This window comes from Condylura cristata, unplaced genomic scaffold, assembly GCF_000260355.1.
Source record: "Condylura cristata isolate star-nosed mole 26May11 unplaced genomic scaffold, ConCri1.0 scaffold00004, whole genome shotgun sequence".
Lineage (NCBI taxonomy): Eukaryota > Metazoa > Chordata > Mammalia > Eulipotyphla > Talpidae > Condylura > Condylura cristata.
Genome location: NW_004567105.1, coordinates 5,092,193 through 5,114,342, shown reverse-complemented (window position 1 = coordinate 5,114,342; position 22,150 = coordinate 5,092,193). Strand labels below are relative to the sequence as shown.

Here is a 22,150-nt window from a genome sequence, read left to right as displayed (position 1 = left end):
CCCGCTTTGGAGAATGCTGGAAGAAACACTTTCCGTCAGCATTGTTGCCAGAGTCCCAGTGTCCTTCCTGGAGGGGACACACCCTTCAGTCCATCTGGGGCCTGGGCCGTGAGTCAACGTGAGGGGGCACAGCTCCCTACGCTGGTGACTCAGCTCCCTCCCGTTCCCGTCCAGCTTTTCCCTGTGCAGATTAAAACATGAACAGGTCTGACTGCTTCAGTCCAAGTACAACAGGATTGATCAACTTCTGCCAAAGGTCTCCGGGTCGAAATGTATCGCCTGTCTGCTCCCCTCTACAGGGGCCACTGCACCTCCGACTCCCCTGTACCCAGATGCCATCATGCCCCCCGCAATTACACAGCCTCCCGCAGCGCTCCGGGGGGGCAGCCCTCCACCTGTTCCTCAGGGTGTCATCGCCTGGGTCTGCCGCACATGCCCAGCTGTGCCAGGGGCAGACAGAGCTTCTCCAGGCCTCAGGTCCCATGGCACCAAATTTTTCCAACTTTACTGAGCTTTGATTGACTCATAAAAACTGTGCACATTTGGGTATTTTGTGACAGATCTGAAGCCAGATCTCCTCCATACAAGTCCCAGGCGCGACTGCCTTTCCTACCACTGAGCCGATGGGAAGCGGTCGGCTGCTGGCCCCTGGGCCTGCCCGCCTGGCCACTCAGCGAGCAGCAGCAGAGGGCCTTTCACCGCCTGCTGTTCCCTCAGCCACCTCCCCTGGCCCCAGTGAGTGCAGGCTACAGGCCGCTACTGTTCCCACCCAGAGTGAGTGCCCTGCGGGCTCAGGAGGATGACCCCAGAATGGCCGCCTGGGGGAGACCCCGCTACCTAACAGCACTTCTGGCGTCTAGGCTCAGGTGGTGTCAGCCTGCAGACCCCAGGCCAGCCTGGGGCACCGACCGTGGAGTCCCATGGCCCCCGGGTTGGGTTGGGGCCACAGGACCCCACGGGGGCAGCCCGAGGGGGTGCGGCTCCCTGAAGCTGCGGGGAGACTGGCCCACAGCTCGCCAGGTCAACATGGCGGCTCCCTCCGAGCGTTGTGCAGGGCCCTGAATTGAGAAGCCCAGCCCACCGAGGGAGCCCGGTGCAGCGTGCCTCCAGCCTGTATTTGGGACTCCTGGACACTGTGGCCACTACCTGGGGCGAGACAGCCGGCCACGCGCGGCTTCGGAAGCTCGTTCCCCGACCTTCTGTTTGTTACAAAACCCCTGAGCCGGAGATGCCTTGCGATTTCAGCACAGAGGTGAGAGTCCACAAGCAGTGACCTGTCCTCCTCTTTGCCACTGTCCTGGCACTGTCTTAATCCCGGGGGTGCCGCAGGGACACCCCTTTCTCCAGCAGCCCCCCCCTCCTGTCCAGTACTGGCTGAGCCTTGGCTCGGCTCGGTGCTGCCACCTAGGGGTCAGGAGCTGACATTACGCCAGCTGGTCCCGTGTGTGGGGACCGGCCCGGCCGCAGGTGCATTTTCATTTTCAGCCCTTTGGTTCCGGTTGAGGAAGGAGCTTCGTGTGTGTAAAGAAGTGGGAGACAGGGCACGGCGGAAGGAGAGGGTGAACACCTGGGGCGCATCTGTGCAAATCTTTTAGCCTTTCAAAACTGTGACAGCTGAGCATTGAACCAAGTGGGCGCCCGTGTGAGCCTCTGTGTGTGAGTCTGGGGAGATGGCACACCTGGGAGGCACCTGCCTGCATGCTCACGTCTGGCCTGTGCGTGCTCGTGACGGGTCTGCATGCCGCACACGTGTGTTGCAAACATGTAGCCGTGTGTGTTTGCATGGTGCCACTTGCTCTGTGTCTACATGCTGTGTAGGTGACTTACGTTCACGCGGGGGGGGGGGTTTCTGTGCTCCAGGGCATGAGAGCCTCAGGCCTGTAGCTCAGGCCACTGGGGACTGACAGGGATGGGGACTGACACACAGGTGCTCCCCGCCCTGCCGGTCACAGGTGTTCCGCCCACTGAAAACCGCAGAACTCTCAGTACATTCAGCCACACCCAGACCCCTGCATTAAGCATTGACCGTCCCTGGCCCGGCTTCCAGTGGCTTCGGTCGTGTCCCCGGGTTGACCTCAGCTCCTGCTGGGCCTGCCTGAGAAAGCTCGAGTTGCGGGACTTAGTGTTGGTGGTCATTCTCCTCGCCACGCCCGGCGTTAGCCTGGGAGCGGTCACTCCAGTTTGCCATCGTGAAACCCTCCCTCTGGCCAGGAGTGGCTTTCTCAAGGTCTGAGAGCCAGTTCTTGGCCACACAGTCTTCACCAGGGAGCACTGGCCTCTGATGCCCCATCTCTATGGGAGAACAGAGCCCCAACTTCCCTGCTGCCGCCCACAGGCACAGCAGGCGGGACACACACCGCACACCTCCCCGGCCTGGCATGTCTTCACCTGAGCCACCTTCCCTTCCCTACTCCCTGGATCTCCTTTGAAACTCAGCCTCCTCTGACCACATCTGAGCAGACTCAGTGAGAAGTTCCTGGGTGGAATCTGTTTTCAGGGCGTTCGCTGACACCTGGTTTTGTTTGCCTTGACACCGCGGCCCTGCAGCTTTGCCCGTCCGGGCACCCCTCCACCTGACCTCTGCCGCCAGTGCCGCCAGGGCCTTCTGTGAGCAGAGTGTGCCAGAGGCTGCAAGTGCCAGGAAACTGGCGCCCCCATGCTCCTGGAGGGAGTGAAGCTCTTTCTGCTGCCCCGAATTTTTCATGCACATGGTATCAACTTCCTCCGGCCTCCTGGTTTCCTGCTCCCAGCCAGGATGTCCTCGCGGTGGCGCTCAAGTGGACCCTTGCTGGAACCCTGGAAAATCCTTGTTGGGCATCTGCTGATTGGGACCCTGCATTTTGAGACCGCCCTACCAGCCTTCAGGGCTGTCTTCAGGGGCTGTTCCAGGACAGCGTGTGCATAGGTGTCTGTGTGTGAATTTGCTCTGCTCAGCCAGGACATCTGAGGATGAAGGGGTGATGTGTTTATCTGTCTGCTGCCAAGCCTTAACGGGACTCCCAAGACGGAGGCACCCGAGTCTGACTTCTGCTCTCAGGTCCCCTCTCACATTCCCTACCTCCCAAACGAAAGGGTTTCTTCCTTCTTACTTTCCTTTGCTTCCTCCTTTTTAAATGATCTCTGTGGAGAAGGTGGAGAATGTCTAAGCAGCCCTTATGAGGCACCTCCTCTGGACTGCGCAGGACATCAGGAGCTCTTCCCTTCGCGCCACCTCCCAGGTCGGTTCCCCGATGCCCCCCCCACTCCCGCGTGGATGAGGGATGGAGGCTCAGCTGCCTGGCCCTGGAGCCAGCAGGATCTGGAAGGAGAATCCCAGGCCAGACTCCCGCTCCATCCACCCTGAACTGAGCTAGCCGGGGAAGCGAGGTCGCCACCCAGGACTCCCTTGTACTTGGCTTGCCACTATGTGCCTCAGTTTCCTCCTTTCTTAAATAAGAGGCCAGAGTCCCCAATGCCTTCCGGTGTGTGCTGGAGCTTCGCTTTGGGGAGGGAGCTTGGGTGCTGCGGCCCAGAAACCCAGGCTTTGCTGCCTGGAGACATGGTTTGGCCTTCTTTTCCTTGACCAGGTTGCCTGGTTTCTACTCAGATCAAGTTCTCTGCAAGTTTTCTGCTCCTTCGCCAGCTTTAGAGGCCTCTGGCATTCTGTTACCAAGAGAACTTAAGGACCAGCAGCAAACATGAAAATCTGTGTGAACTTCCTCCTCTGAACTCTTTGTACAAACATTCTAGAAGCCTCACCCTGCCCATACTAATTCCCAAGGAACCACTGTTTACATTTCCCTTCAACAACATAACCCACTTAAGAGCAGGGGCTTCAGAGTCACACCCCGGGCTCCAGCCCCACCTGCAGCACTAACTTGCTGTGTGACCTTGGTACCACTCTGTGCCTCGTTTCCAGGTTCATAAAATAGGGCTGATGAAGACGCCTACACTGCACAGGTGTGGCGTGATCAAGCTGCGTGCGTTGAGCTCGGTCTCCAGGTTGTTTTCCGCAGTGGGCTTGCACTGGCTTTGAGTCTTGAGGGCTTGGAGACAGCCCTCAAGGGGTTGAGGGCCAGCGAGCAGCTTTAGATGCGTCGCTTACTGTCTCCAAAGAGGCCAGCAATCATAAATTTTCTTCCCTCAGTTCTGGAACATTCTATTGCCATCAAGTCTATACCGGGACCCTGACCTGCTCCAGAGTCTTGGCAACACTCCCCCTGAGTCACCTGGGGCGTGGGCTAGTGTTTGCATCTCCTGAATTCCCACTGGGGGTCCCACCCCACACTGCGTGCTGTCGTCCCCTCACCCCCCACTGGTCACCCCAGCCCAGAGCACACTGAACACTGGATTCCTCGTCCGTGTCTCCTCAGGGTGACCAACACCCAGCACATAGTAGGGGCTTAGTAAATGCCGGCCCATCGGAGAGAGACTGGAAATAGGGTGGCCAGGGCAGCCTCCTGCCCATGCAGAGCAGGTCCCCTCTTGCTGGAAGCCTGCAGCGCAGGGCAGTGAGCAGGAGGCTGGGCTGGTCCTCCCCAACTTCCCCCACCCCCCAATTCCTGCAGCACCTCCAGGAACCCCCCCTTGGGCTCCCCCCCATCCTGAGACAGACTCCCACCCTCTGATCACTCATCTGCTCCCTGTGTGGGGTGCCAGGCTCTTGGGCCACAGCATTCTCTGGGAGCCCACAGCCAACCTCCTAGTTGGCACAGTCCACCAGCTGCCCCTGTCCTCCAGGCTTCTGAACCTGCTGTTTCTCTGAAATCAGTGTTCTCCCCCCTGGGCGGCTGCTCTGTCTTCACCTGGCGCGGAGGGGATAGCGAGCCGCCATCCTTTGGAGCGACGCGGCAGTCAGCAGTCAGCCGACGGCGTCTTGCCCCAAACAAAGCTGTCTAGTGTGATAGAAACCCGGGAGAGCAATTCATTGGGCAGTGACCAGTGTTTCTCGTGACCCCATCGGTTCGGTGCCCTGCCCACTGCAACAGATGGAATTGGGGGGGGGGGGGGTGACCAGCAGCGCCTCCTACCGGCTGCGAGGGGAAGTGCTGAGCCGGCCGTGTGCGGAGGCTGCAGCCGAGGGAGGGGTCACCCCATGGCCGGTGCGGGGCCAGCTCTGAGCAGGGTGGGTCCCCCAGGCTCGAGCCCAGGTGGCGGCGCCTGGGGCTGACCCGCTGCCGCTGCCCTTGAATTTCCTTTGCATTTGCTGCCGCCCCTGCTGGCCCTCTGCCACAGAGACGGTGACTCCGGGAGGAAGGTCGCCACGCGTCTGAGCGACCACCATCTAGAAGCGCCCCCTTTTTAAAAACCCTTGTAAACGATATATTTTAATATATATATAAAAGTCCCGGGTGGCTTTTTTAAAAATATATATATATATAAAGCTAGCCGGCTCGGTGACTCTTTGCTTTTTCTTCCCACACTTGAACTCCTGCTCTTGTGTTTCAAGTTCACGCACAGAGTAAACCCTAGAAATCGTGCACGCCCACCCTTGACCCCAGGGTAGAGTCTCAAGTCCTGCAACTTCACCTGCAACTGCCCCAGGGACGCCTGCCCCCTCCAGGGCCTGGGAACAGCAGCCTTTCCCTGTGGGTGTCCCTGTGGGTGTCGTCGTAACCACAAAGCCCGTGCAGCCGCCTTGGCTCTGGCCACAGAGCGTCTGCAGGGACTCAGCACAGGGAACGCACTCTCCAGGCAGTGGCCGCCCTTGGAGTTTCGAGCCCCTGGCATTACTGGGGACAGGCTGACACTAGGCACGCTGGACTGGGGTGGGGGGGCGCACGGGGCTCTCAGCCCCCTTCGGGATTAGGCAGGAAGCTGTGTAGCTGTCTGCATGTCCGGAGCAGGGGAGGGGGTGAGTGGGGCAGGGCTGGGTAGACTCTGGGTCCTCGGGCTTCCTGTCTTCCCTCAGCTGTCTCAGCACCCCAACATAAAGCACCACACAGAGGAGGCTGTTCAGATGTGCGATTTACTGAAGCCACTTCTCTGAGCAGAGGACACCTCTTCTGAGCTGTGGCTAGCGCTTGGAGGGGCTAGGCTTACTCTTCTCTCCATGCTTTTCATCCAGTGCTTTCTGCAGGTTCATGTTCATGGCGTTTTTCTGGTGCCACCGTCCTGCCCAGAGTGGGGAAAGCACCAGCCCAGATCACTCGGGGGACTTGTGGCCCCAGGGTGACCCACCTGCTTCCTGCCCCGTCCCCCTCCCCCCCCAGCATGTCACCCTGGCCTCATTCCACGAGGGGTGCCCAGCCCACGCACCCCAGCTCCGCGCCTACCCAGGTCATCTGTTTTCCTGCCATGCCAGTGCTCAGTGTCCCGCACGGATCTCTCGATTACCTCTGGAGTGTAGGAGGCCTTCATGAGGCTCTTCATCTCTTCAGTAGCCCCTGTGGGACCCCATCAAGAAACCCCAGGAGCAGAGGTTGGGGCCTCATAGTGGGTCTACAGTGGGGGGCTTGTGTGTGTGTGTGTTTGAAAGATTAAGTGTACATTTGGGGTTATGAAAATGAATTAAAAATACACATTATTGCTCCCTCAGGAAAGGATACGCGTAACTTTTTTAAAGACAAAAGCCCACAGGATGGGTGAAATCAGAGGAGAAATAACAGTGTCAAAGTTCTGGTTAATAGTGGCAAGTCATTTACACCATGGAATCCCCCCAACTGTCAAAACTACAGACCTCTGGACCGGAAGAGAATAAGAAAACTGGGGTCGAAGGAGGACTGGGGTACCAGTTCCTCTCCCCCAGCCCATCATGCCCGGTGAGCCCTATACCCAGGAGGGCTGGCGGGGGCGCGCACACGGGCGGTGTGGGTGCTGGAAGAAGCATGCCAGCTCTCTTCCTACGCAGCTCTCGCTAGGCCCCCTCTGCTCCCAGGCAAGAGAGCAGTGGACTTTTCTGGGGAATCTGACCAGCCCAGTACACAGCCATCAGCCATCAGAGCTCCAGGACAAAGGTAACTCAGACACCTTCAGAAGCTCAGGAATGAGGAGTGCACGGCGGGCTCAGAGCTTCTAGAAAGCCTGTGATGGCCATGAGCAGATGAGGAGCAGAGTCAAGGGCGACCAAGCCAAGCTCTAACAGGGATGCCACGGAGAGAGCTGTGGGCTAGGGAGGGAGAGACCTCACAGGAACAGGGGTTGCAGTTAATACTTTTGGAGAAAAAAGGGCTGTGGCGTGGAGCAATAACAGGATACTGAAAGAAAGGCACAGTCAGAAAACAAACTGCTCATCTGTGTGTGAGCTTATCATCGTGGAATCCTGCCCCAAGGCTGCCGGAGTTCCAATCCCAATGAGAAAATTATAATTTTTAAAAGGTATTATTTGGAATAGGCAGCAAAGTTCTACATCAAACAAAAATCATGCATAACATAAAAATATTACAAACTGTTACTGACAGATGTAGAAGATTTAAATTGCTGGAGCTGCATATCATATTCATGGATGAGAAAAATTTATGATCAAAAAAAAAGAAAAAGAAAAATTCATGCTCATAAAGCTGACAACTTTCCTAACTTAGCTTTAGATTCAATGTACTTCCAATCAAAATCCCAACTGGATAATTTTTCGAAATTAACAAGCTGATTCTAAACTTCATAGAAGAATAAAGTAACTAAAATAGCTGAAATATTTGCAATGGAAATAGGGCCAGGCGGGCGGATAGGTTACCCAACCAGATATCAGACTACAGTTAATATCTAATTAAGTAATTAAGTGTAATATTAAACCAACAGGCAAAATAGGAAGTCGGAATCTGACCCGGGCACCTATGGAAAACTGGTGGAGGCCAGTGGAGCCCGCAGGCCTGGGGGGGCTGGCAGGGGCAGATGAGGCTCTTTACTGAAAGGTAATCTGTGCAAAGGAGGAACTAAAGGCGAATCCCTGCTTCCCACAGTTAAAACAGAAATTAACTCCAAGTGGATTAGAGATTTAGATGTGAAAAAGCAAACTAAGTATTTTGAAGACCAAGAAAAGATTCAGTTCATGACTAAGCATGACATGCGATCTCATCTCTGTCTCAGTCAATAGCCGTTCCATCCTCCTGGTTGTTCAGGTCAGATAGAGCAACATCAATCTTAAGGCCTGTCTGCCCACTCTAGGTGTAAGCTTTAGCATATTCTCTCTGCTCTCCCTCACAGCGCCCAGAAGCCCGCTGCCTCTCGCCCGCCGCCACACCGTGCTGTGCCCGGCTGTCAAGCCAGGTCCAGCTGGACTTCTGTAGTTGTCTCCTCCCCAGTCGCCCTGCTTCTGCCCAGCCCCCTCCATCCCTTCCGGAGTGAGGCTCCAACCCCAGCCAGACGATGCCTTCCGCTGCCCCCTGCTGCCCATTCATCGGGCAGAAGCTCCCCCAGTCCTGTTTCCTCTCTGATTTCCTCTTCCTCACTCCTGCGAGAGCCTGCCGAGGGCGGAAGCTAACATGCGTGGGCAGGAGAAGGGCGCTGGGGGGGTGAGGCTACCGATGAATCGTCTAAGGGTCCAGCCCTACTTGATGGCGCTTGCCAAGCTCTGGAGCATAACCCCACTACGACTGATTGTGAAGTAATGTGTGACGCTAATTGGTTGAGGAAAAGGTAACAACAGACTTTCGTGAGCAGCTGCAGGCTGCTGGGAGCTGTTCCAGAACACCTTTGGCTCAGGTGTTTCTCAGGCTGGATGATGGGTCTCAGGTGTTTTTCTTTCTTTCTTTATCATTTATTTTAATATATTTTTGTGGACATTGCCATGACCCAAGAGGCAAGAACTATTTGGTGATAAAGAGGCGCCTGACAGCACCCCTGAGGCCCAGGGCTGGGTTCCCCAACAGCAGCATCCCTGTCCAAAGCTCAGTGGGGTAGTGCCCTGGGGGATGGAGATCTGAGCAGGTGGAGGTGGTGTGCCAGGTCCTGGGGAGGGCCCTGGAGGTCCCCTGCAGGAGGAGGGAGGGAGGAAGAGGCCTTTCGCAGTGAGGTCAAACTGAGTGTGAGGGCGGAGAGAAGGCCCTGCCTGCTGGCCATTAAGTCCTTGGGAACAGGGCTGTAGCCGGAAGTGACCCTGTGCGAGGCTTGGGGGCATCGGAGGCAGAAGAAACCTGGCTTTGAGCTTCAGCTCCACTCATCCTGCTGGGAGGTGTTGGCAGGTGTCTGATCTGCCCCCAGACTGGAGCTAATGGCCCACAAAGGCCGCAAGCGAGCCAGCTGAAGCCTGAGCTCTCCCCACCCTCTCTCCCCAAGGGGTGCCACCACCAGACTCTGGGAGAGAAAAGTACTGCTTCCCGTGCTGAGCTCATGCAGTGCCCTGGGTCAGGAGCCTTCTGCAAGATCCTGCCAAGGGCATAGTGAGGGTGGGGTTGTGATGATTATCCCCAAGCTGGCGGAGGCTCAGGGAGGTGGAAGTGAACTGCTCAAGGCCATGCCCAAGGAGTGGCTGAGCTGAGCCCAAAGCCCAAGAAACCTGACACTCTCAGTGCCACCAAAGTGCCCAGGGAGGGGTGACCGGGCCTCCTCTTGGCACATGGGGGCTCCAGAGTCGTCCAGGGGGGCAGAGGGCTGTTGCCCACTGGAGTGGACCATCTGCATGGTGAGTTCAGACTTAGGGGACCAGACATCCCCCAGCACTTGGCACAAGGCCTGGCATCTGGGTGGCCCTGAAATGAGAGTCCCTGCGGGTGTGCCTTGAGAGTCGCAGGCCCCGTGTGTGGTCTCAGGTGGTGTGGACACCCCAAAGGCCTCCCTACCCAAGACCAGCGGTGTTCACAGACCCACCCCTTGCCCGTGTCCAGTGGTCTGACCTGGAAACAAGTTCGATCGCATGTTGTAGCCCAGGTCGTAGTAGTCAGAGAAGAGGGGGGAGACTCGCAGGGGACTCTGGGTCCTGCTGGGCCACGAGTTGACCCTCTTCTGCCCCTCCAAGGCTGCGCTAATGGCCCTTCGAGCCTGAAGGGGGAGACAGGGATGGAGAAGCAGGATAGAGCCCCGTCTCCCTTCTAAGTCCTCCTCCTCCTCAGGCCCTGCCTTCACCTCCAATCCCCACCCTTAGTCCACAGCCTCTCACCACCCCACCCCTGGGATCCAGAACAGCTGGAGACCTTCCACCCGCACACCACCCAAGTTCCACATGGACCAGGACACCAGGAGGGCAGTGGTGACAAAGTGTCCTCGTACAGTGAGCTCCAGCCATGTACCTGCATCTGGAGAGACCTCCGCAAGGCAGGTATTCCTGCTGTTTCATGATCGAGGCTCAGGGCAAGGGCTCTTGATCACACAGCCCCGCCTGTTCTCCTAGAGTCCAGGCGTCATGCCAGTTTGCTCCTTTGAGTACACAGAAGCCAACTCCTTCCTTGTGTCCATGGAGAAACTGAGACCCTGAGAGGCTGAGCCCAAGCCTAGCCACCTGGAGACCTGGCTGGTATCCCAGTTCTGCCAGCTCCTGATTTCTGGCCAGTCTGTGGCCAGTCTGTGCTCTCAGGGCCTCAGTCTCCCCGTTTGTAAAATGGGGCTGGAGCTTCCAGTTCTGATGATGGCTGGTTACCTGAATGTGATATTTGGGAGCCATGTCACAGGTGGATAGCAAAATTGACTCCAGCCCAGAATAACAATGGGAAAGAGAAATAGACATCTAGGCTGGGAGGAGCAGTGAGAGATAGTAACCACATTGCCAGTCAAATTAGGGAAGATCCTGCAGGTGGGGTTGTGGCCTCCCAGAGTAGCTGGTGGGTAGGGTCACTGCACCTTAAGGTGACAAAGTGAAGGAGACCCAGACCACAGTCTTTGTGACCCTGAGTCTTCCACCTGTTCAGTGTGACCCTGAACAAATCATACCACTTCTCGAGCCTTGGCTTTATCATCTGTTAGCAGGAGCTCTTGCCTGTCATACTGTAAAATGTAGTGCTATAGAGTTGAGCTGTTGGCTTGAAAATATGTTCCTAAATGCCAGAAGAACCCTTGGCAGAAATGGCAGATGAATTTTATCTCAACTTTCAGTTGCTCTGAGTGACTCCCTGGAGTGGTGTATCGGATGGGGAGAGCTACCAGCATCGATTAGTGATGTCTGCCATGAAGGCAGGCTGGGATAATGGCGGTATGCATGCCATGGAACTGCCAGCCTGATCTCTACCAAGTGCCTCGCTTCACAGAGGTAGCGACTAGAGCCCAGAGAGAGCAAGTAACTCATCCAAAGTCACCCAAAATTCAGGGGGTAGAGCAAAGATTCAACCCCAAGTTTTCTGATTCCCAATCAAGGCTGTCCATTCATCCACTCCATGCTGTTCCCTTTAGGAGACTCATGCAAGTTAAAAGCGTCCGATGCAAGACCTATCACTGAAAAATTGTCAAGGAGCGGGGCTCCAGTCTCTTTCTGGACCCTCATCCCACACACGAAGTGAATTTGGTTGACTTGCTTGACACCTCTAGGCCTTGGTCTCTATCTGTAAAGCGGGGTACTAAATAGCCCCTTCCTCGTTGGGAAGGTTAACTGAGTTGTTGCATGTGAAGGTTTTACAGTGCCCAGAGCTGGCATATAGCAAGTACTCAATAGACACTACATTCCAGCTGTCCCTGAAGGGTCACGCAGTGTCCAAGGAATCCCTTGGGATCATGAGCAGCCTCTCGGTAACCCTCCTGCCACTTGGCCCAGAGCCCCGCTGACACCTGATCTTCAGAGACGAGCTCATCCACCACGCTGCTGCCAAACTTGTGGCGAATGTTGTCGGGAATGACGCTGCTCCTCTGGCCCTGGGCCCCCGGGTTGGGGCCCTCCTCCATCCCCTGGCACGGCTGAGGCCCCCCTCGGAAGGTGGTTGGGCTCTCCCTCGAAGAGGGTCTGTAGTCACCCTTCTTCAGGGACTCAGGGTGCCGTTCCGAGCCGGGGGAGTCCCTGTTGATTGCTGTGGAGGGGGGAGGCCGGACCTCATCAGGGAAGGCCTGCTCTCGGGGGTTCTCTCCCCGCAGTGGGGAGCCTGGGGCCTGTTGCTTGCACTTGGAGGTGTCCAAGGGAGGGCAGACAGTTCTCCAGGAGCCCACGTCCTGCTGGCCTTCCTTGTTCACTTGGGCTCTGGCCAAATGGGTTGTACCTGAATCGGGGGAGAGTGAGGGAGGGAGAGAAGGAGGGCAAAGTCAAAAAATGGGGTGGGGGGGGCAGACGGAACAGAGCTCCAGAGATCCAGAGCAGGAATGTGAATTGGGACAGAGGGAAGCCTGGGGCAGGGCGCGGCGGTGAGACCAGAGGAGAGACAGCGAAGGCAGACAGGGTCAGCCCACGGGGTGCTCATCACTGGACTATCATAGCTGAACCTGTCCGGCCTGGAGGACTAGCTGTGCGGCCTTGAGCACAGGAAATGACCTCGCCTTGCGTCGCTGCACCTGGCCCACTGGGTTAGTGCCCACCCCCGCAATAATCCAGCGAGGAGGCCCTGAGGCTGTGGAAGCCGACAGGACACCTGAGCTCGGCCAAGTCATAGGACCAGACAGTTCCAGAGCTGGACGCTGGAGGTCTTTGTTCGCTACTCAGAGCTGCTCCCCCACCCCTCCCTACCACCCTCTCTCCTAGGTCAGGTCACCCCCGACTCTCACCCAGCACCCCTCCCATCCTTGTACCACATTCTTGCCCCGTCCCCAGCCCCAGGGCGCCCTCACGCTCCTGTTGGCTCAGACTGCCTCTCCTACCTGGAGAGCCAGCCCCTCCTCGCTCCTCACTCCAAAGTCAGGGCTAGCATTCCTTGCAATGCAGCCCCGAAGTCCTCCCTGAGCCCACCCCAAGGGGCTGGGCCTACCCCTCCTTCCACTCCATGACCCTGCGCTCAGCATGTTCCACATACCTCCGCAGACCTGGTTTTCCCTGCGCGTGGTAGCGAGCTACAGACCATCTCTCTGCCCCTTCTCCTACGTGGTGACTTCCACAGCCCCACAGCCGGGACCCTTCAGCGAGCAAGCGTGAGGGTCTGTGGCAGCGGGGACCCCACCGGGCCCACCCCATGTGCAGCTGCACCTCATCTGCCCCAACATGCCATGTCCCCGAGACATGCACCTCTGGTTGGGCTGACGGTGCACGGTCTGAGGGCTAAACATGACTGACGGGAGAGAAACACAAGTCAATGCATCTTCTAACCACCCAGAGGGACACACACCTCACGTTACGTGTGAGGTGTCACGGCAGCCTCACACACAGCTCCTTCTGACCCGCACCCCCTGCCCTAGAACAGGGTCCGGCCTGCAGATGCTTGGCTCAGGACGGGGCCTCCAGCCTTCTCGAGCTTTCATGGTTTTGTTTCCCCTCTTTTGTAGAAGAGATCAGATTCTGTGCGTGGCTTTGTAACTTGCTGTGAGAACAGCCCCTGCCCTGGGAGATCTGCTCCTGGCAGCAGATAAAGACCTAGTCCGTCACCCCCCCACCCCCACCCCGCAGGCCTGCCCGCCAGGGGCCTTCAGCTGGCCCAGCTCCCCTTGTCCCAGGGGCTGTTGAAAAGCAGCAGTCCAGGTTAAGGTGTACCACTCGCTCCCCCACAGAGGGGCTGCAGACGGGCCGCAGACGGGCCGCAGACGCTTCCCCAGAGCGGTGGAGACAGAGACAGCCAGATCCAGGCCTGCCTGCTTCCTCCTGCCCCTCCGCCCACGGCCATCCTGGGAGCTGAGATCCGATGCCTCGCCTGCTCCCGTGGTCATCCGCACCTGCACCAGGCCAGGTGCCTTCCTGCCTTCCCTCCCAGGCCCCACCCAGCAAGCAGAGAGCCCTGTGTGCCACACCAGCCCGGCAAAGGAAGCCTTCTGGGTGGGAATGTCGTCTACCTGCTCACCACAGCCCCCCCTCCTGGGGGAAACTGAGGCTTAGCATAGGGACGCAGCTGCTGCTGAAACCCATGGCACTTAGGGTTCAGGCCCGGCCCACGGCTCCTGTTCCAAGCAGGCCTTGTTCCTGCTGCTCCTTCCACCCACGCGCTCTGCTTTTGCTCCTGCTCAGCCTCCGCTGACCCTGACTCAGAGTCAAAATAGTCACAGACTCCCTCACGGAGCCAGCACCTATGGTGTGTTGCGTGCTGTGGCAGGCCCTGAGCACACAGCCCTGAGCTTGTCCTCCGGGGCTGGGGGTTTGTTGAGCGAATAAATGAATGTCTGCAGCTGCGTTCCAGGAGCCTCATTGCAATCCCCCTTCCTTCCACTGTAAGATGGGTGGAGTAGGCCGGCTCACGTCTACTGTGGGGTCACATATCAGTCTTCGGAGCTCACGAGCTGGGTGCTCAATGGAGATTCAGGTCCCTGGGCCCTGTCCTGAGGTGCTGCCCTGGACCATCCGTGTCTAGCAAGCCACTGGCACCTCTGACCCAAGACGGAAGCTTCCAGCAGGAGTCTCCGTCCAACCTCACTGGCCAGCCTGTCTCCACATCCCAGCTGCCAGCCCTCACCACTGTCCACTCACCGGGGGGGACCCGCTTCGCAGTTGACCCAGTCCAGCCCCTCCTGCTCTGAGGCTCTTTTCCCTGCCCTCAGGGCAGAGCCCGGCCCTGAGATGGGCCCTGGCCCCTGCCTGGCCTCCTCGGCCACCTCCTTCCCCCGCAGCCTTCAAGCCACGTTCAATGCCCGGTGTTCCAGGCCTCTCTTGCCTCCAGATCTTGCCCACACTCTTCCTCGCCTTCAGATGTGCTCTGCTCCCCTCCCGCAGCCCGTCCCCCCCACCCCCCCTTGGCTGTCTCGTGACCTCCATGCACCTCCCGCCCACAGACCAGGCCCCTCACACACACATTCCCCCTCGCGCTGCACAGGAGGGGTTTCTGGCTCCCTGCTGAGGCCCTGAGGACCCATGAAGCAGACCTGTCTTCACCTGCCTGGCCGGTGGGAGCTCAGCGGCACCCCTTTCCCGGCCAGAACCCCCGAGCCGCACAAGGGAAGCCAAAGCATGCCTGGGGGAGGGGGAGAAGCGGGAGGAAGGGGCTGCCCTTGCTGCCCCAGGGAGTCCTCCAGAGGCCCTGGAGGTGCCGTCAGCACCCCGGGTAGCACACCCTACCTGCTCGGTGCCCCAGCTCCATCACTCCTCCTCAGGGACAGGTAATCACAAGCACAGTCCTGCAGACAAAGAAACACCCTCCATCAGCTCAGGTGACACTGTCCCGCAGATGAGGCTGAGTTCACAGCTGAACCGGGCGCCTGTGATCGTGCCCAGCCCCACCAGAGACCTCCCACCTGGCACGGGGCTGCCTCTGGGCACCTGCAGGCCCTGTCCTAGCTGGGGAAGCCTGCCCAACCTGCCCCCAGGGCCAAGAGACCTTCCGAAACCCTGGGGTCTGGGGTCCTGGACGCCTCTTCCTCCTCCGTGGTCATTTTCCTGATCTTCTCCCCTATCTGCATTCACAGCAGCCTCGAGCCCTCTGGCTGTGGGGTGCATTGCCCTAAGCTCCCAGTCCTGATGATTATTTGCCTCCCTGTCCATTTGCCAGCTGCCCATTCAAGCTTCAGGAGGGAAGCAGAAAGGCGAGGAGGGGCCGCGAGCCGGAGCGCCATAGTCTTGCCTCCAAAGACTGGCCTTTGTTAATTGGGGGACATAGAAAGGTGAAAGCTTTGTACACAGCCGGCTTCACCTCGTAGCTGTTTCATTGAAGGAGGCTCATCTGTGCCCGTGTGCCCTCATGCTGCGCGAAGCAGGTCTGTGTAACTTACTCCATTTCACAGTGACAGAGCCACCAGACAATGCATCGCTCAGGATGCACCCCAGCTCTAAGTGAAGCCTGACTATCGAGGGTGTTCCGCACCCCTAACTGGCAGCATCTTGTCGTAAGGGAAGCGTAGAAGCAGCAAGCCGCGCTGGAAGGGGTCCTGGAGGTTCACTAATCCAAACTTCCTTCCACAGATAAAGAATCTGAGGCCCAGAGAGGGGGTGTGACTTGGCTAAGGTCACCCAGCACGTGGGTGGGCTGCTCATTTGAGAGCAGGTCAAAGTGTGAGATTCCCCACCCCGGAGTGCTCCATGGGCTGATTAACTTGCTCCTAACTGGAGACTAGAGCCACGTGACAGGCCACTTCCAAGGTGAGGTCATGGCCTGTGGCTATGTCTTGGTCGAGTGCTCTGGCTCTTCTTGGCTCACCCAGCCTGACAGCGTCAGTTTCCATGTCAGTAACTGACTTGTAGAGAGGCCACATGGCAAGGGCCGAGAGTGGCCTCTCGCCATCCATTCATGGGGCATGGAGGCCCACGGTCCAGCAACCCGGGAGGACAGAATGGGCCGCGTGCGTGCCTTGGAAAGGGGCCCTTCTCTACTGCCCCCCACCTGACCACAGTGTGTCTGAGAGCCCGGGCACAGGGCCGAGTTATGGACCTGGCGTCTGTGTTCCCAACCCAGGGGACTGTGTCTTAAGCTACTCTTTTGGGTGATTTGTTGTGCAGAAGAGAAAACTAATACATATAAACGCTGTCGCGTCTGGCAGATTAACCTGTCTCACAGGACTCAGAAAGGTGTTCAGAGAGAGTATTAGCTCGCCTGGAGCTCGAAAAGAAACAGGATCTCGCCCAGGTGATGCTGAAACCAAGTTCCCCCATCTCCCAGCTCCCTTGAGGGCACTTTCGCTGCACCCCTCCCTCTTCCCCAGCCACCTGCACGGTGTGTGGTGGCCTACCACGCTCCCCGCCTGCCCAGAGAACTCCCCAAGTGGCCCGGATGGGCCGGGGCTGAAGTCGGGGCGCCCTGCCACTTTCCCACCTGGAGGGAAGGTGCCTCAAGGTGCCGTCAAGGAGGGAGGGAAAGCAGGTCTCGCACGGTCTGGGCGCTGGGCGCTCACACGTGGCCCTGAGCAAGAAGACAGAGGATGAAATCCCACATCTGGTCAGTGACCCCCCTCGACCCCGTGTCTGCCCACCTCTGCACCCTCTTTCGTAACATCAGAAAACACGGGCGCCTCTCTGGCGTGGCCGGAGCCAGCGGTGTGGACCCCAGCTGCACCGCTGCCTCTGAGGACCTGTGGGGTTGCCGGGCAGCCCTGCCCCTCCCCCCACTGACTGGCGTCGCCATGGCGGTCCCCTCACGCTGGTTCTGTTACCTCAGAGGGCTGCTGCCCCCCCTTAGGAAGAGGCTCAGGAAAGCCAGCTCTGTGGGGCAGGAGGGGTGCCCAGGTGTGATCACGCTCTCACCACTCGAACGTCCTCCAAGTGCCCTCCGTGTGCCGGGTCAGGGGCTGGGCATAGAAGGCTGTGAGGCCCTTGAAGTAGAGGGGTGACCAGTGGTGCCTGGAGCGGGAGGAAGAGTCGCAGGGCATTGGCACTGGAGCGTGGAGGGGGCCTAGAATGGTTTAGAGGGGCGCGGATACTGGGGGTTTGGGGCATGAAGCACATGAGCGTCGGCGAGGGAAGTGGAGGGAGGAGGTGTGCCCAGGCTTCGAGCTGGCCGCGAGGGGCAGGCCCCGGAGCCAAGGGCCACGAAGGCGAGCAAGCTCAGAGGCTGCACGCTGGTGCCGCCTGCAGCTCCATCCTGTGTGGCTCGCGCAGGGCCCGAGGGCGCTCGTGGAGGGAATGCCAGCTGCGCAGCCAGCGTCCAGAGTCTCTCCAGCACGCATTGGGGCGCCCCAAGTCGGGACTGGCCATTCAGGGGAGTGACTTTGGTCAGATCCTTAAGCTAAACGTTCCTCATATGTGCACCGCGTACAGCTCACCGACCTCAGGGTGAGGGTGAGATGGACACTCGCTTTGTGAACCGCCTAGCTCAGTGCCTGGCCAGGTATGAATCCACAGAGCTGCCACGAGCCAGCCACCAGTCCGTTGAAACCCCAGAGGGCCCCTTTAGCCCAGTTCATACCACCACCACCTCTCGCCTCTTGGCTCCCTGCTTTGGTGCATGTCTCCTATGTCATGTTGCTACACAACAGCTTTACCGGAAACTCAGCCGCGTGACGCTTTGTCTCCCAGTTGCTGGGGAGGGGCCTGGGCCTGGCTCAGGGTCTCCGAAGGCTGTGGGGACGCAGTCATGACGGAGGCTGGACTGGGGAAGGGTCTGCTTCCAAGTCTGGGTGATTGTCTACAGGACACAGCTCCTCAGGGCCTGCTGGTCAAGGGCCTCAGTTTCATGCTGGCTGCCGGCCAGAGAGCCCAGTGGGAGCCCCAACATGTCCCTCAATTCAAGGAAGAAGGCACATGACCAGATGGGTGAGACAGTGGTGTGTTTTGTAACCACAGCGGGAAGTCGCTAAGCTGAAGCGCTTGCCTGTATAATGGCCGTGGTTATCATCTCCTTTCTGGTGTTCTAAAAAGTTCCTGATAAACTGGCAAAGCTGCGTCAGTCCCACACTGCCAGCTCTTGCTGGTGAAGAGGCTCTGGCCGCCCCGAGGAAGGCTCTCGGGGGTGTGAACTTCAGGCTGCTACTCACTGACACCCACTGCTGCTTGGATGCACCAGTCTGGCCCCAGGGCCTTTGCACGGGCCCGTTACAGCAACTTTCCTTCCCAGGTATCTACAGGACTTGCTTTTTTACCTCCTTCAGGACTCTGCTCACCTCCCCAGATCACCTTTCAAAAATAAATTCAAACCTACCCCACGCTCCCCTTTTTTTTAATCCCTACCTTTTTCCCTAAAGCTACCGATATTCATCTATTCTTTCTCCAAGTAGGATGAGCACCGCATGTGAGCAGCGGGTGGGCTTCTGTGCCCAGAGAGCCAGGTGCACAATAAATGTGGCCACTGAGTGAGTTCTGGGCTTGGAGAAGCAGGAAGAGGAGGAGAGGAGAAGGGAAGGAGGCGGAGGAGTTGGAGACTGTGCAAGTGGAAGAAGAGCTGCCATGGTCCATCCGTGAGACCTGCACGGTGGGAGCGCCAGCCCTCACCCTCCCCACTGCGGCCGGCCTCGGCTCCATCGCCACCAGCCCCAAGGCAGCCCCAGAAGCATTTGCTGAGCAACCAATTGCCCTGAGCTGGGCGAAGGGGCCTGGGGTACATCGCTGAGGGGCCTGGGGTACACCGCTGAGGGGCCTGGGGTACATCACTGATGGCCTTGGTCCTTGGGTCGCTGGGACCCCCCTTAACCCGAGAAGCCTGGTCAGCAGAGAGCAGGGAATCCCCGGTAGATGGGCCTGGAATCATCTTGCAACCCCAAGGAGGGTCTGGAGAACCTGTTACGGGAAACCTGAAATCCAGCCACATGGGTCCACTCCACCAGGTTACACGCTTCTCCAGCAGCTTCCTGGTCCACACGGCCAGAGTGCAGAGACCCCCGGGGCGGGCTGCCCCTGCAGCCCCTTCTCCTGTTGCTACCCCAGGGTCTGAGTCTGGGCCTGGAAGGGCACCCAAGGAGGAGGCCGGCTCCCTCTGACCTGCTTCTGAGCACGGCCTCTTCCAGAGGCCCCCGGGCCTGCGGGATGCCTCTTTGGACACCTGAAGAAAGGCCATCTGCCCCCTCCTGCCCGTGGCCCCCTGGGGCCGGCAGCAGAAGGCAGGGCCTGCTCAGCCCTGGTTTCGTCTCTCTGGCCCCCACGTCGGTCCCAGCATACTCTGGGGCTGGCAAGCGGCCTCCTTTGCCCAAACTGAACAACAATGTGGTGTCCTTGGCATGGCTTTCTTAGCGCATGGCTGGTTTCTCTCCTTGGCGGGTTCTGGGGAGTCTGAGGGGAGGAGAGTGTGGGGCAAAGAAGAAAGCCAGGCAGGCAGGCAAACATGGCCACTCAAATACGTTTATTCCGGCGTGCTGGGGAGGCGACGGCCCACACGGATGGCGAGCTGAAATGCATGGAGCGCCGGGTTGGGGGGGGGGCTCAGGGCTTCCCCTGGGACACAAATGTCTCCCGGGGCCCCCGGTGGAACCACTCGAACCAGGAGCCGTCGTAGATGGCCACGTCGGGCTTGCCACACAGGTAGGCGGCCAGGGCGACGTGGCAGGCGGTGACGCCCTTCCGGCACGTGGCAATGATGGGCCGGGCCAGGTCCACCTCCTTAGCCTGGAACATGGCCTGGAGCTCCCCCGGGCTCCTCTCGAAGCCGTCCTCTGTCATGAACTCGGTGAACGGCATGTTGAGGGCACCGCGGATGTGGCCGGACTCCAGTCCTGGGTGGGGACAGAGGACAATGGGAAGGACGGTGAGGAGGAGGCTGGGCGGCGTGAGGAGGTGGGTGGGGGGCACATCCAGCCTGGACTGCCAGGGTAGGGAACTTGGCAAATGAAGATCTTTGCCCTTCTGGGAGCCTGGTAGGGTCTCAGCCCTTGTGTGACGTCAGATATGCGTCCACACCCCGCCCCCAGCCCTGCCTTGGTAGGAATGGCCGAGATCACACCTGCCTGAAAGGCCTGGACACTGTCTCAGCTCCACCATCTCCTCACTGCCCTGGCAAGTTGCTTGTCTTCTCTGAGCCCGTTTTCTCATCTGGAAAGCGGGCTCAGGGCGCCATACCCACCTCACGGGTCGTGGAGGAGTGGGTGAGCTGCCGTGCCAGAGGCTGAGAACAGCGGAGAGGGGGTGCCCCACCAGGCTCCATCTGGCCGGCTCAGGGTCAGCAAGGCAGACAGAAGCCCGACAGTCACAGCACCCACCAAGCACGCGGATCCACGGGCAGACGACCCGCGGCCGAGCAGAGGGCAGGCCCAGCGCCGCCCCGAGCCGTGTGGCTTTCCTGTGGGGCACATGGCCGTGGACGGGGCATGTGAGCTGATGGTCTTCAGACGTGAGATCAAGTCCCAGCTCTGCCACTTACGCACAAGTGGCCTCAGCACGTCTCGTTGCCCCTCGAGCCTGCTGCCCGTGGGTTAATGGGAACCGGGTGTTCCTGTGTCCGGGGCTGGGTGCAGGGAGTAACCTGTTCTCTGTTAGGGCGCCCGCTCGCCCCGATATGCCCTGCTCCTACCACTTCTCTCCTGCACGGCAGCCAGTATGAATGGGGGCCTAGCAGCACTGACAGGGAGGGTGGGGGCTGGGGGGGGGTCTAGGCTGCCTCCAGGATCCCTCCAGAACTGTCTCCACGCCGAGCAAGACCCCCTTGCCTCTCTGGCTTCAGAATAGCCAGTGACCAGGGCAAACGGGGCAGGGCCAGGGCCAGAGCTGGCTTCCTGCTGAGTCAGGGTCTTGGCCTGGCCCCCCAGACTTTCCCAAGGGCTCCCCTCTTCCTCAAGCATCCCGCCTCCTGAAAGACTTTGGATGTGGGTCTCCAGATAGGGGTTCTTTGGGCCCCCCCTTCCTTCAAAAATCCCACCATTTCTTAAACGCACATCGTGGGGCGGGCAGACCAGAGTGGGCAGAAGTGGCGGGAGGACACCTGACAGGTGTGACCAGGGCACTCTGGAGCAGAGTGCAGCCAGGAGGCACAGAACCTCAGTTTCGTGGGCCTCAGTTTCCCTACCTGGGGAATGGGGATCTGTCCCCACTCCCTCACAGGCAGGTGAGGGCCGCTGTCGAGCCCAAGCGCACAGTAGGTGTGCGGCCGTGCCAGCCAGGCCCCGTCCCCTCCGCCCAGGTGAGAGAGGATCCGGAAACCCACGGACACGATTCAAAAGTCCCCTCGACTGAACAGATGTCATAACGCAAGGTGCTACCAGCTTCTTTCCCTTGCAACAACATTTGTCTGGAAACTTCCCTGAGATGGGGTGTGCTGACCCTCCAAGGAAGAACAACTGATCTGCTGGGTTCAAGGCGGAACCCCCAATTTAAAGGGCTTCAGCGCCAGGCAGGAGGCCAACACCAAAGTCCAGTGGCTGAGCACTTAACCACCCTCCCCACGGAAGGCTTCATTGTCTCCTTCTGGCAGCCCAAAGGCAGCTCTAAGAGTCAAGAAGTTGCGCGGGGGGGGGGGGGAAAGGGGACAGTTTCTGTTCAGTCTGGCCTCCCCACTGGACTAGGCTGGGGTGGGGTCACCTCTTCCCCTCAGCCAGTAGAAGCCCAGACCCCACCTAAGGCACTGACCGCCTGTGTGGGGAAGCCCGGGATGAAGGGCCCGGAGGGCCCCGCAGAGCCCACGGACACAGAGCCCACGGGCACAGAACCCACAGGCGCAGAGCCCACGGGCACAGAGCCCACAGGCGCAGAGCCCACGGGCACAGAGCCCACGGGCGCAGAGCCCACGGATGCAGAGTCCACGGGCGCAGAGCCCACGGACACAGAGCCCACGGACGCAGAGCCCACGGATGCAGAGCCCACGGATGCAGAGCCCACGGGCACAGAGCCCACGGGCGCAGAGCCCACGGATGCAGAGCCCACGGGCGCAGAGCCCACGGACACAGAGCCCACGGGCGCAGAGCCCACGGA

The 22,150-nt window shown here is 59.1% G+C and overlaps 2 protein-coding genes across 2 annotated transcripts in view; both read right to left on the bottom strand.

Annotated features, from left to right (window-relative positions):
- Positions 1-5,981: 5,981 nt before the first annotated feature.
- TEX33 (testis expressed 33) lies at positions 5,982-14,972 on the bottom strand. The gene is made up of 5 exons (XM_012735254.1): positions 14,951-14,972; positions 11,605-12,026; positions 9,747-9,891; positions 6,255-6,365; positions 5,982-6,093 (listed from the first exon to the last, which is right to left on the bottom strand). Exons 1-5 carry the CDS (start codon positions 14,970-14,972, stop codon positions 5,996-5,998), a joined length of 798 nt encoding a protein of 265 aa, XP_012590708.1. The 3' UTR covers positions 5,982-5,995.
- A 4,609-nt stretch (positions 14,973-19,581) lies between these two features.
- TST (thiosulfate sulfurtransferase (rhodanese)) overlaps positions 19,582-22,150 on the bottom strand; it is a 6,478-nt gene continuing 3,909 nt past the window's right edge. The window contains exon 2 of the mRNA XM_012734930.1: positions 19,582-19,962. Coding sequence (XP_012590384.1) covers positions 19,673-19,962 — 290 coding nt within the window. The 3' untranslated portion in view covers positions 19,582-19,672. The remainder of the gene's footprint in view (positions 19,963-22,150) is intronic.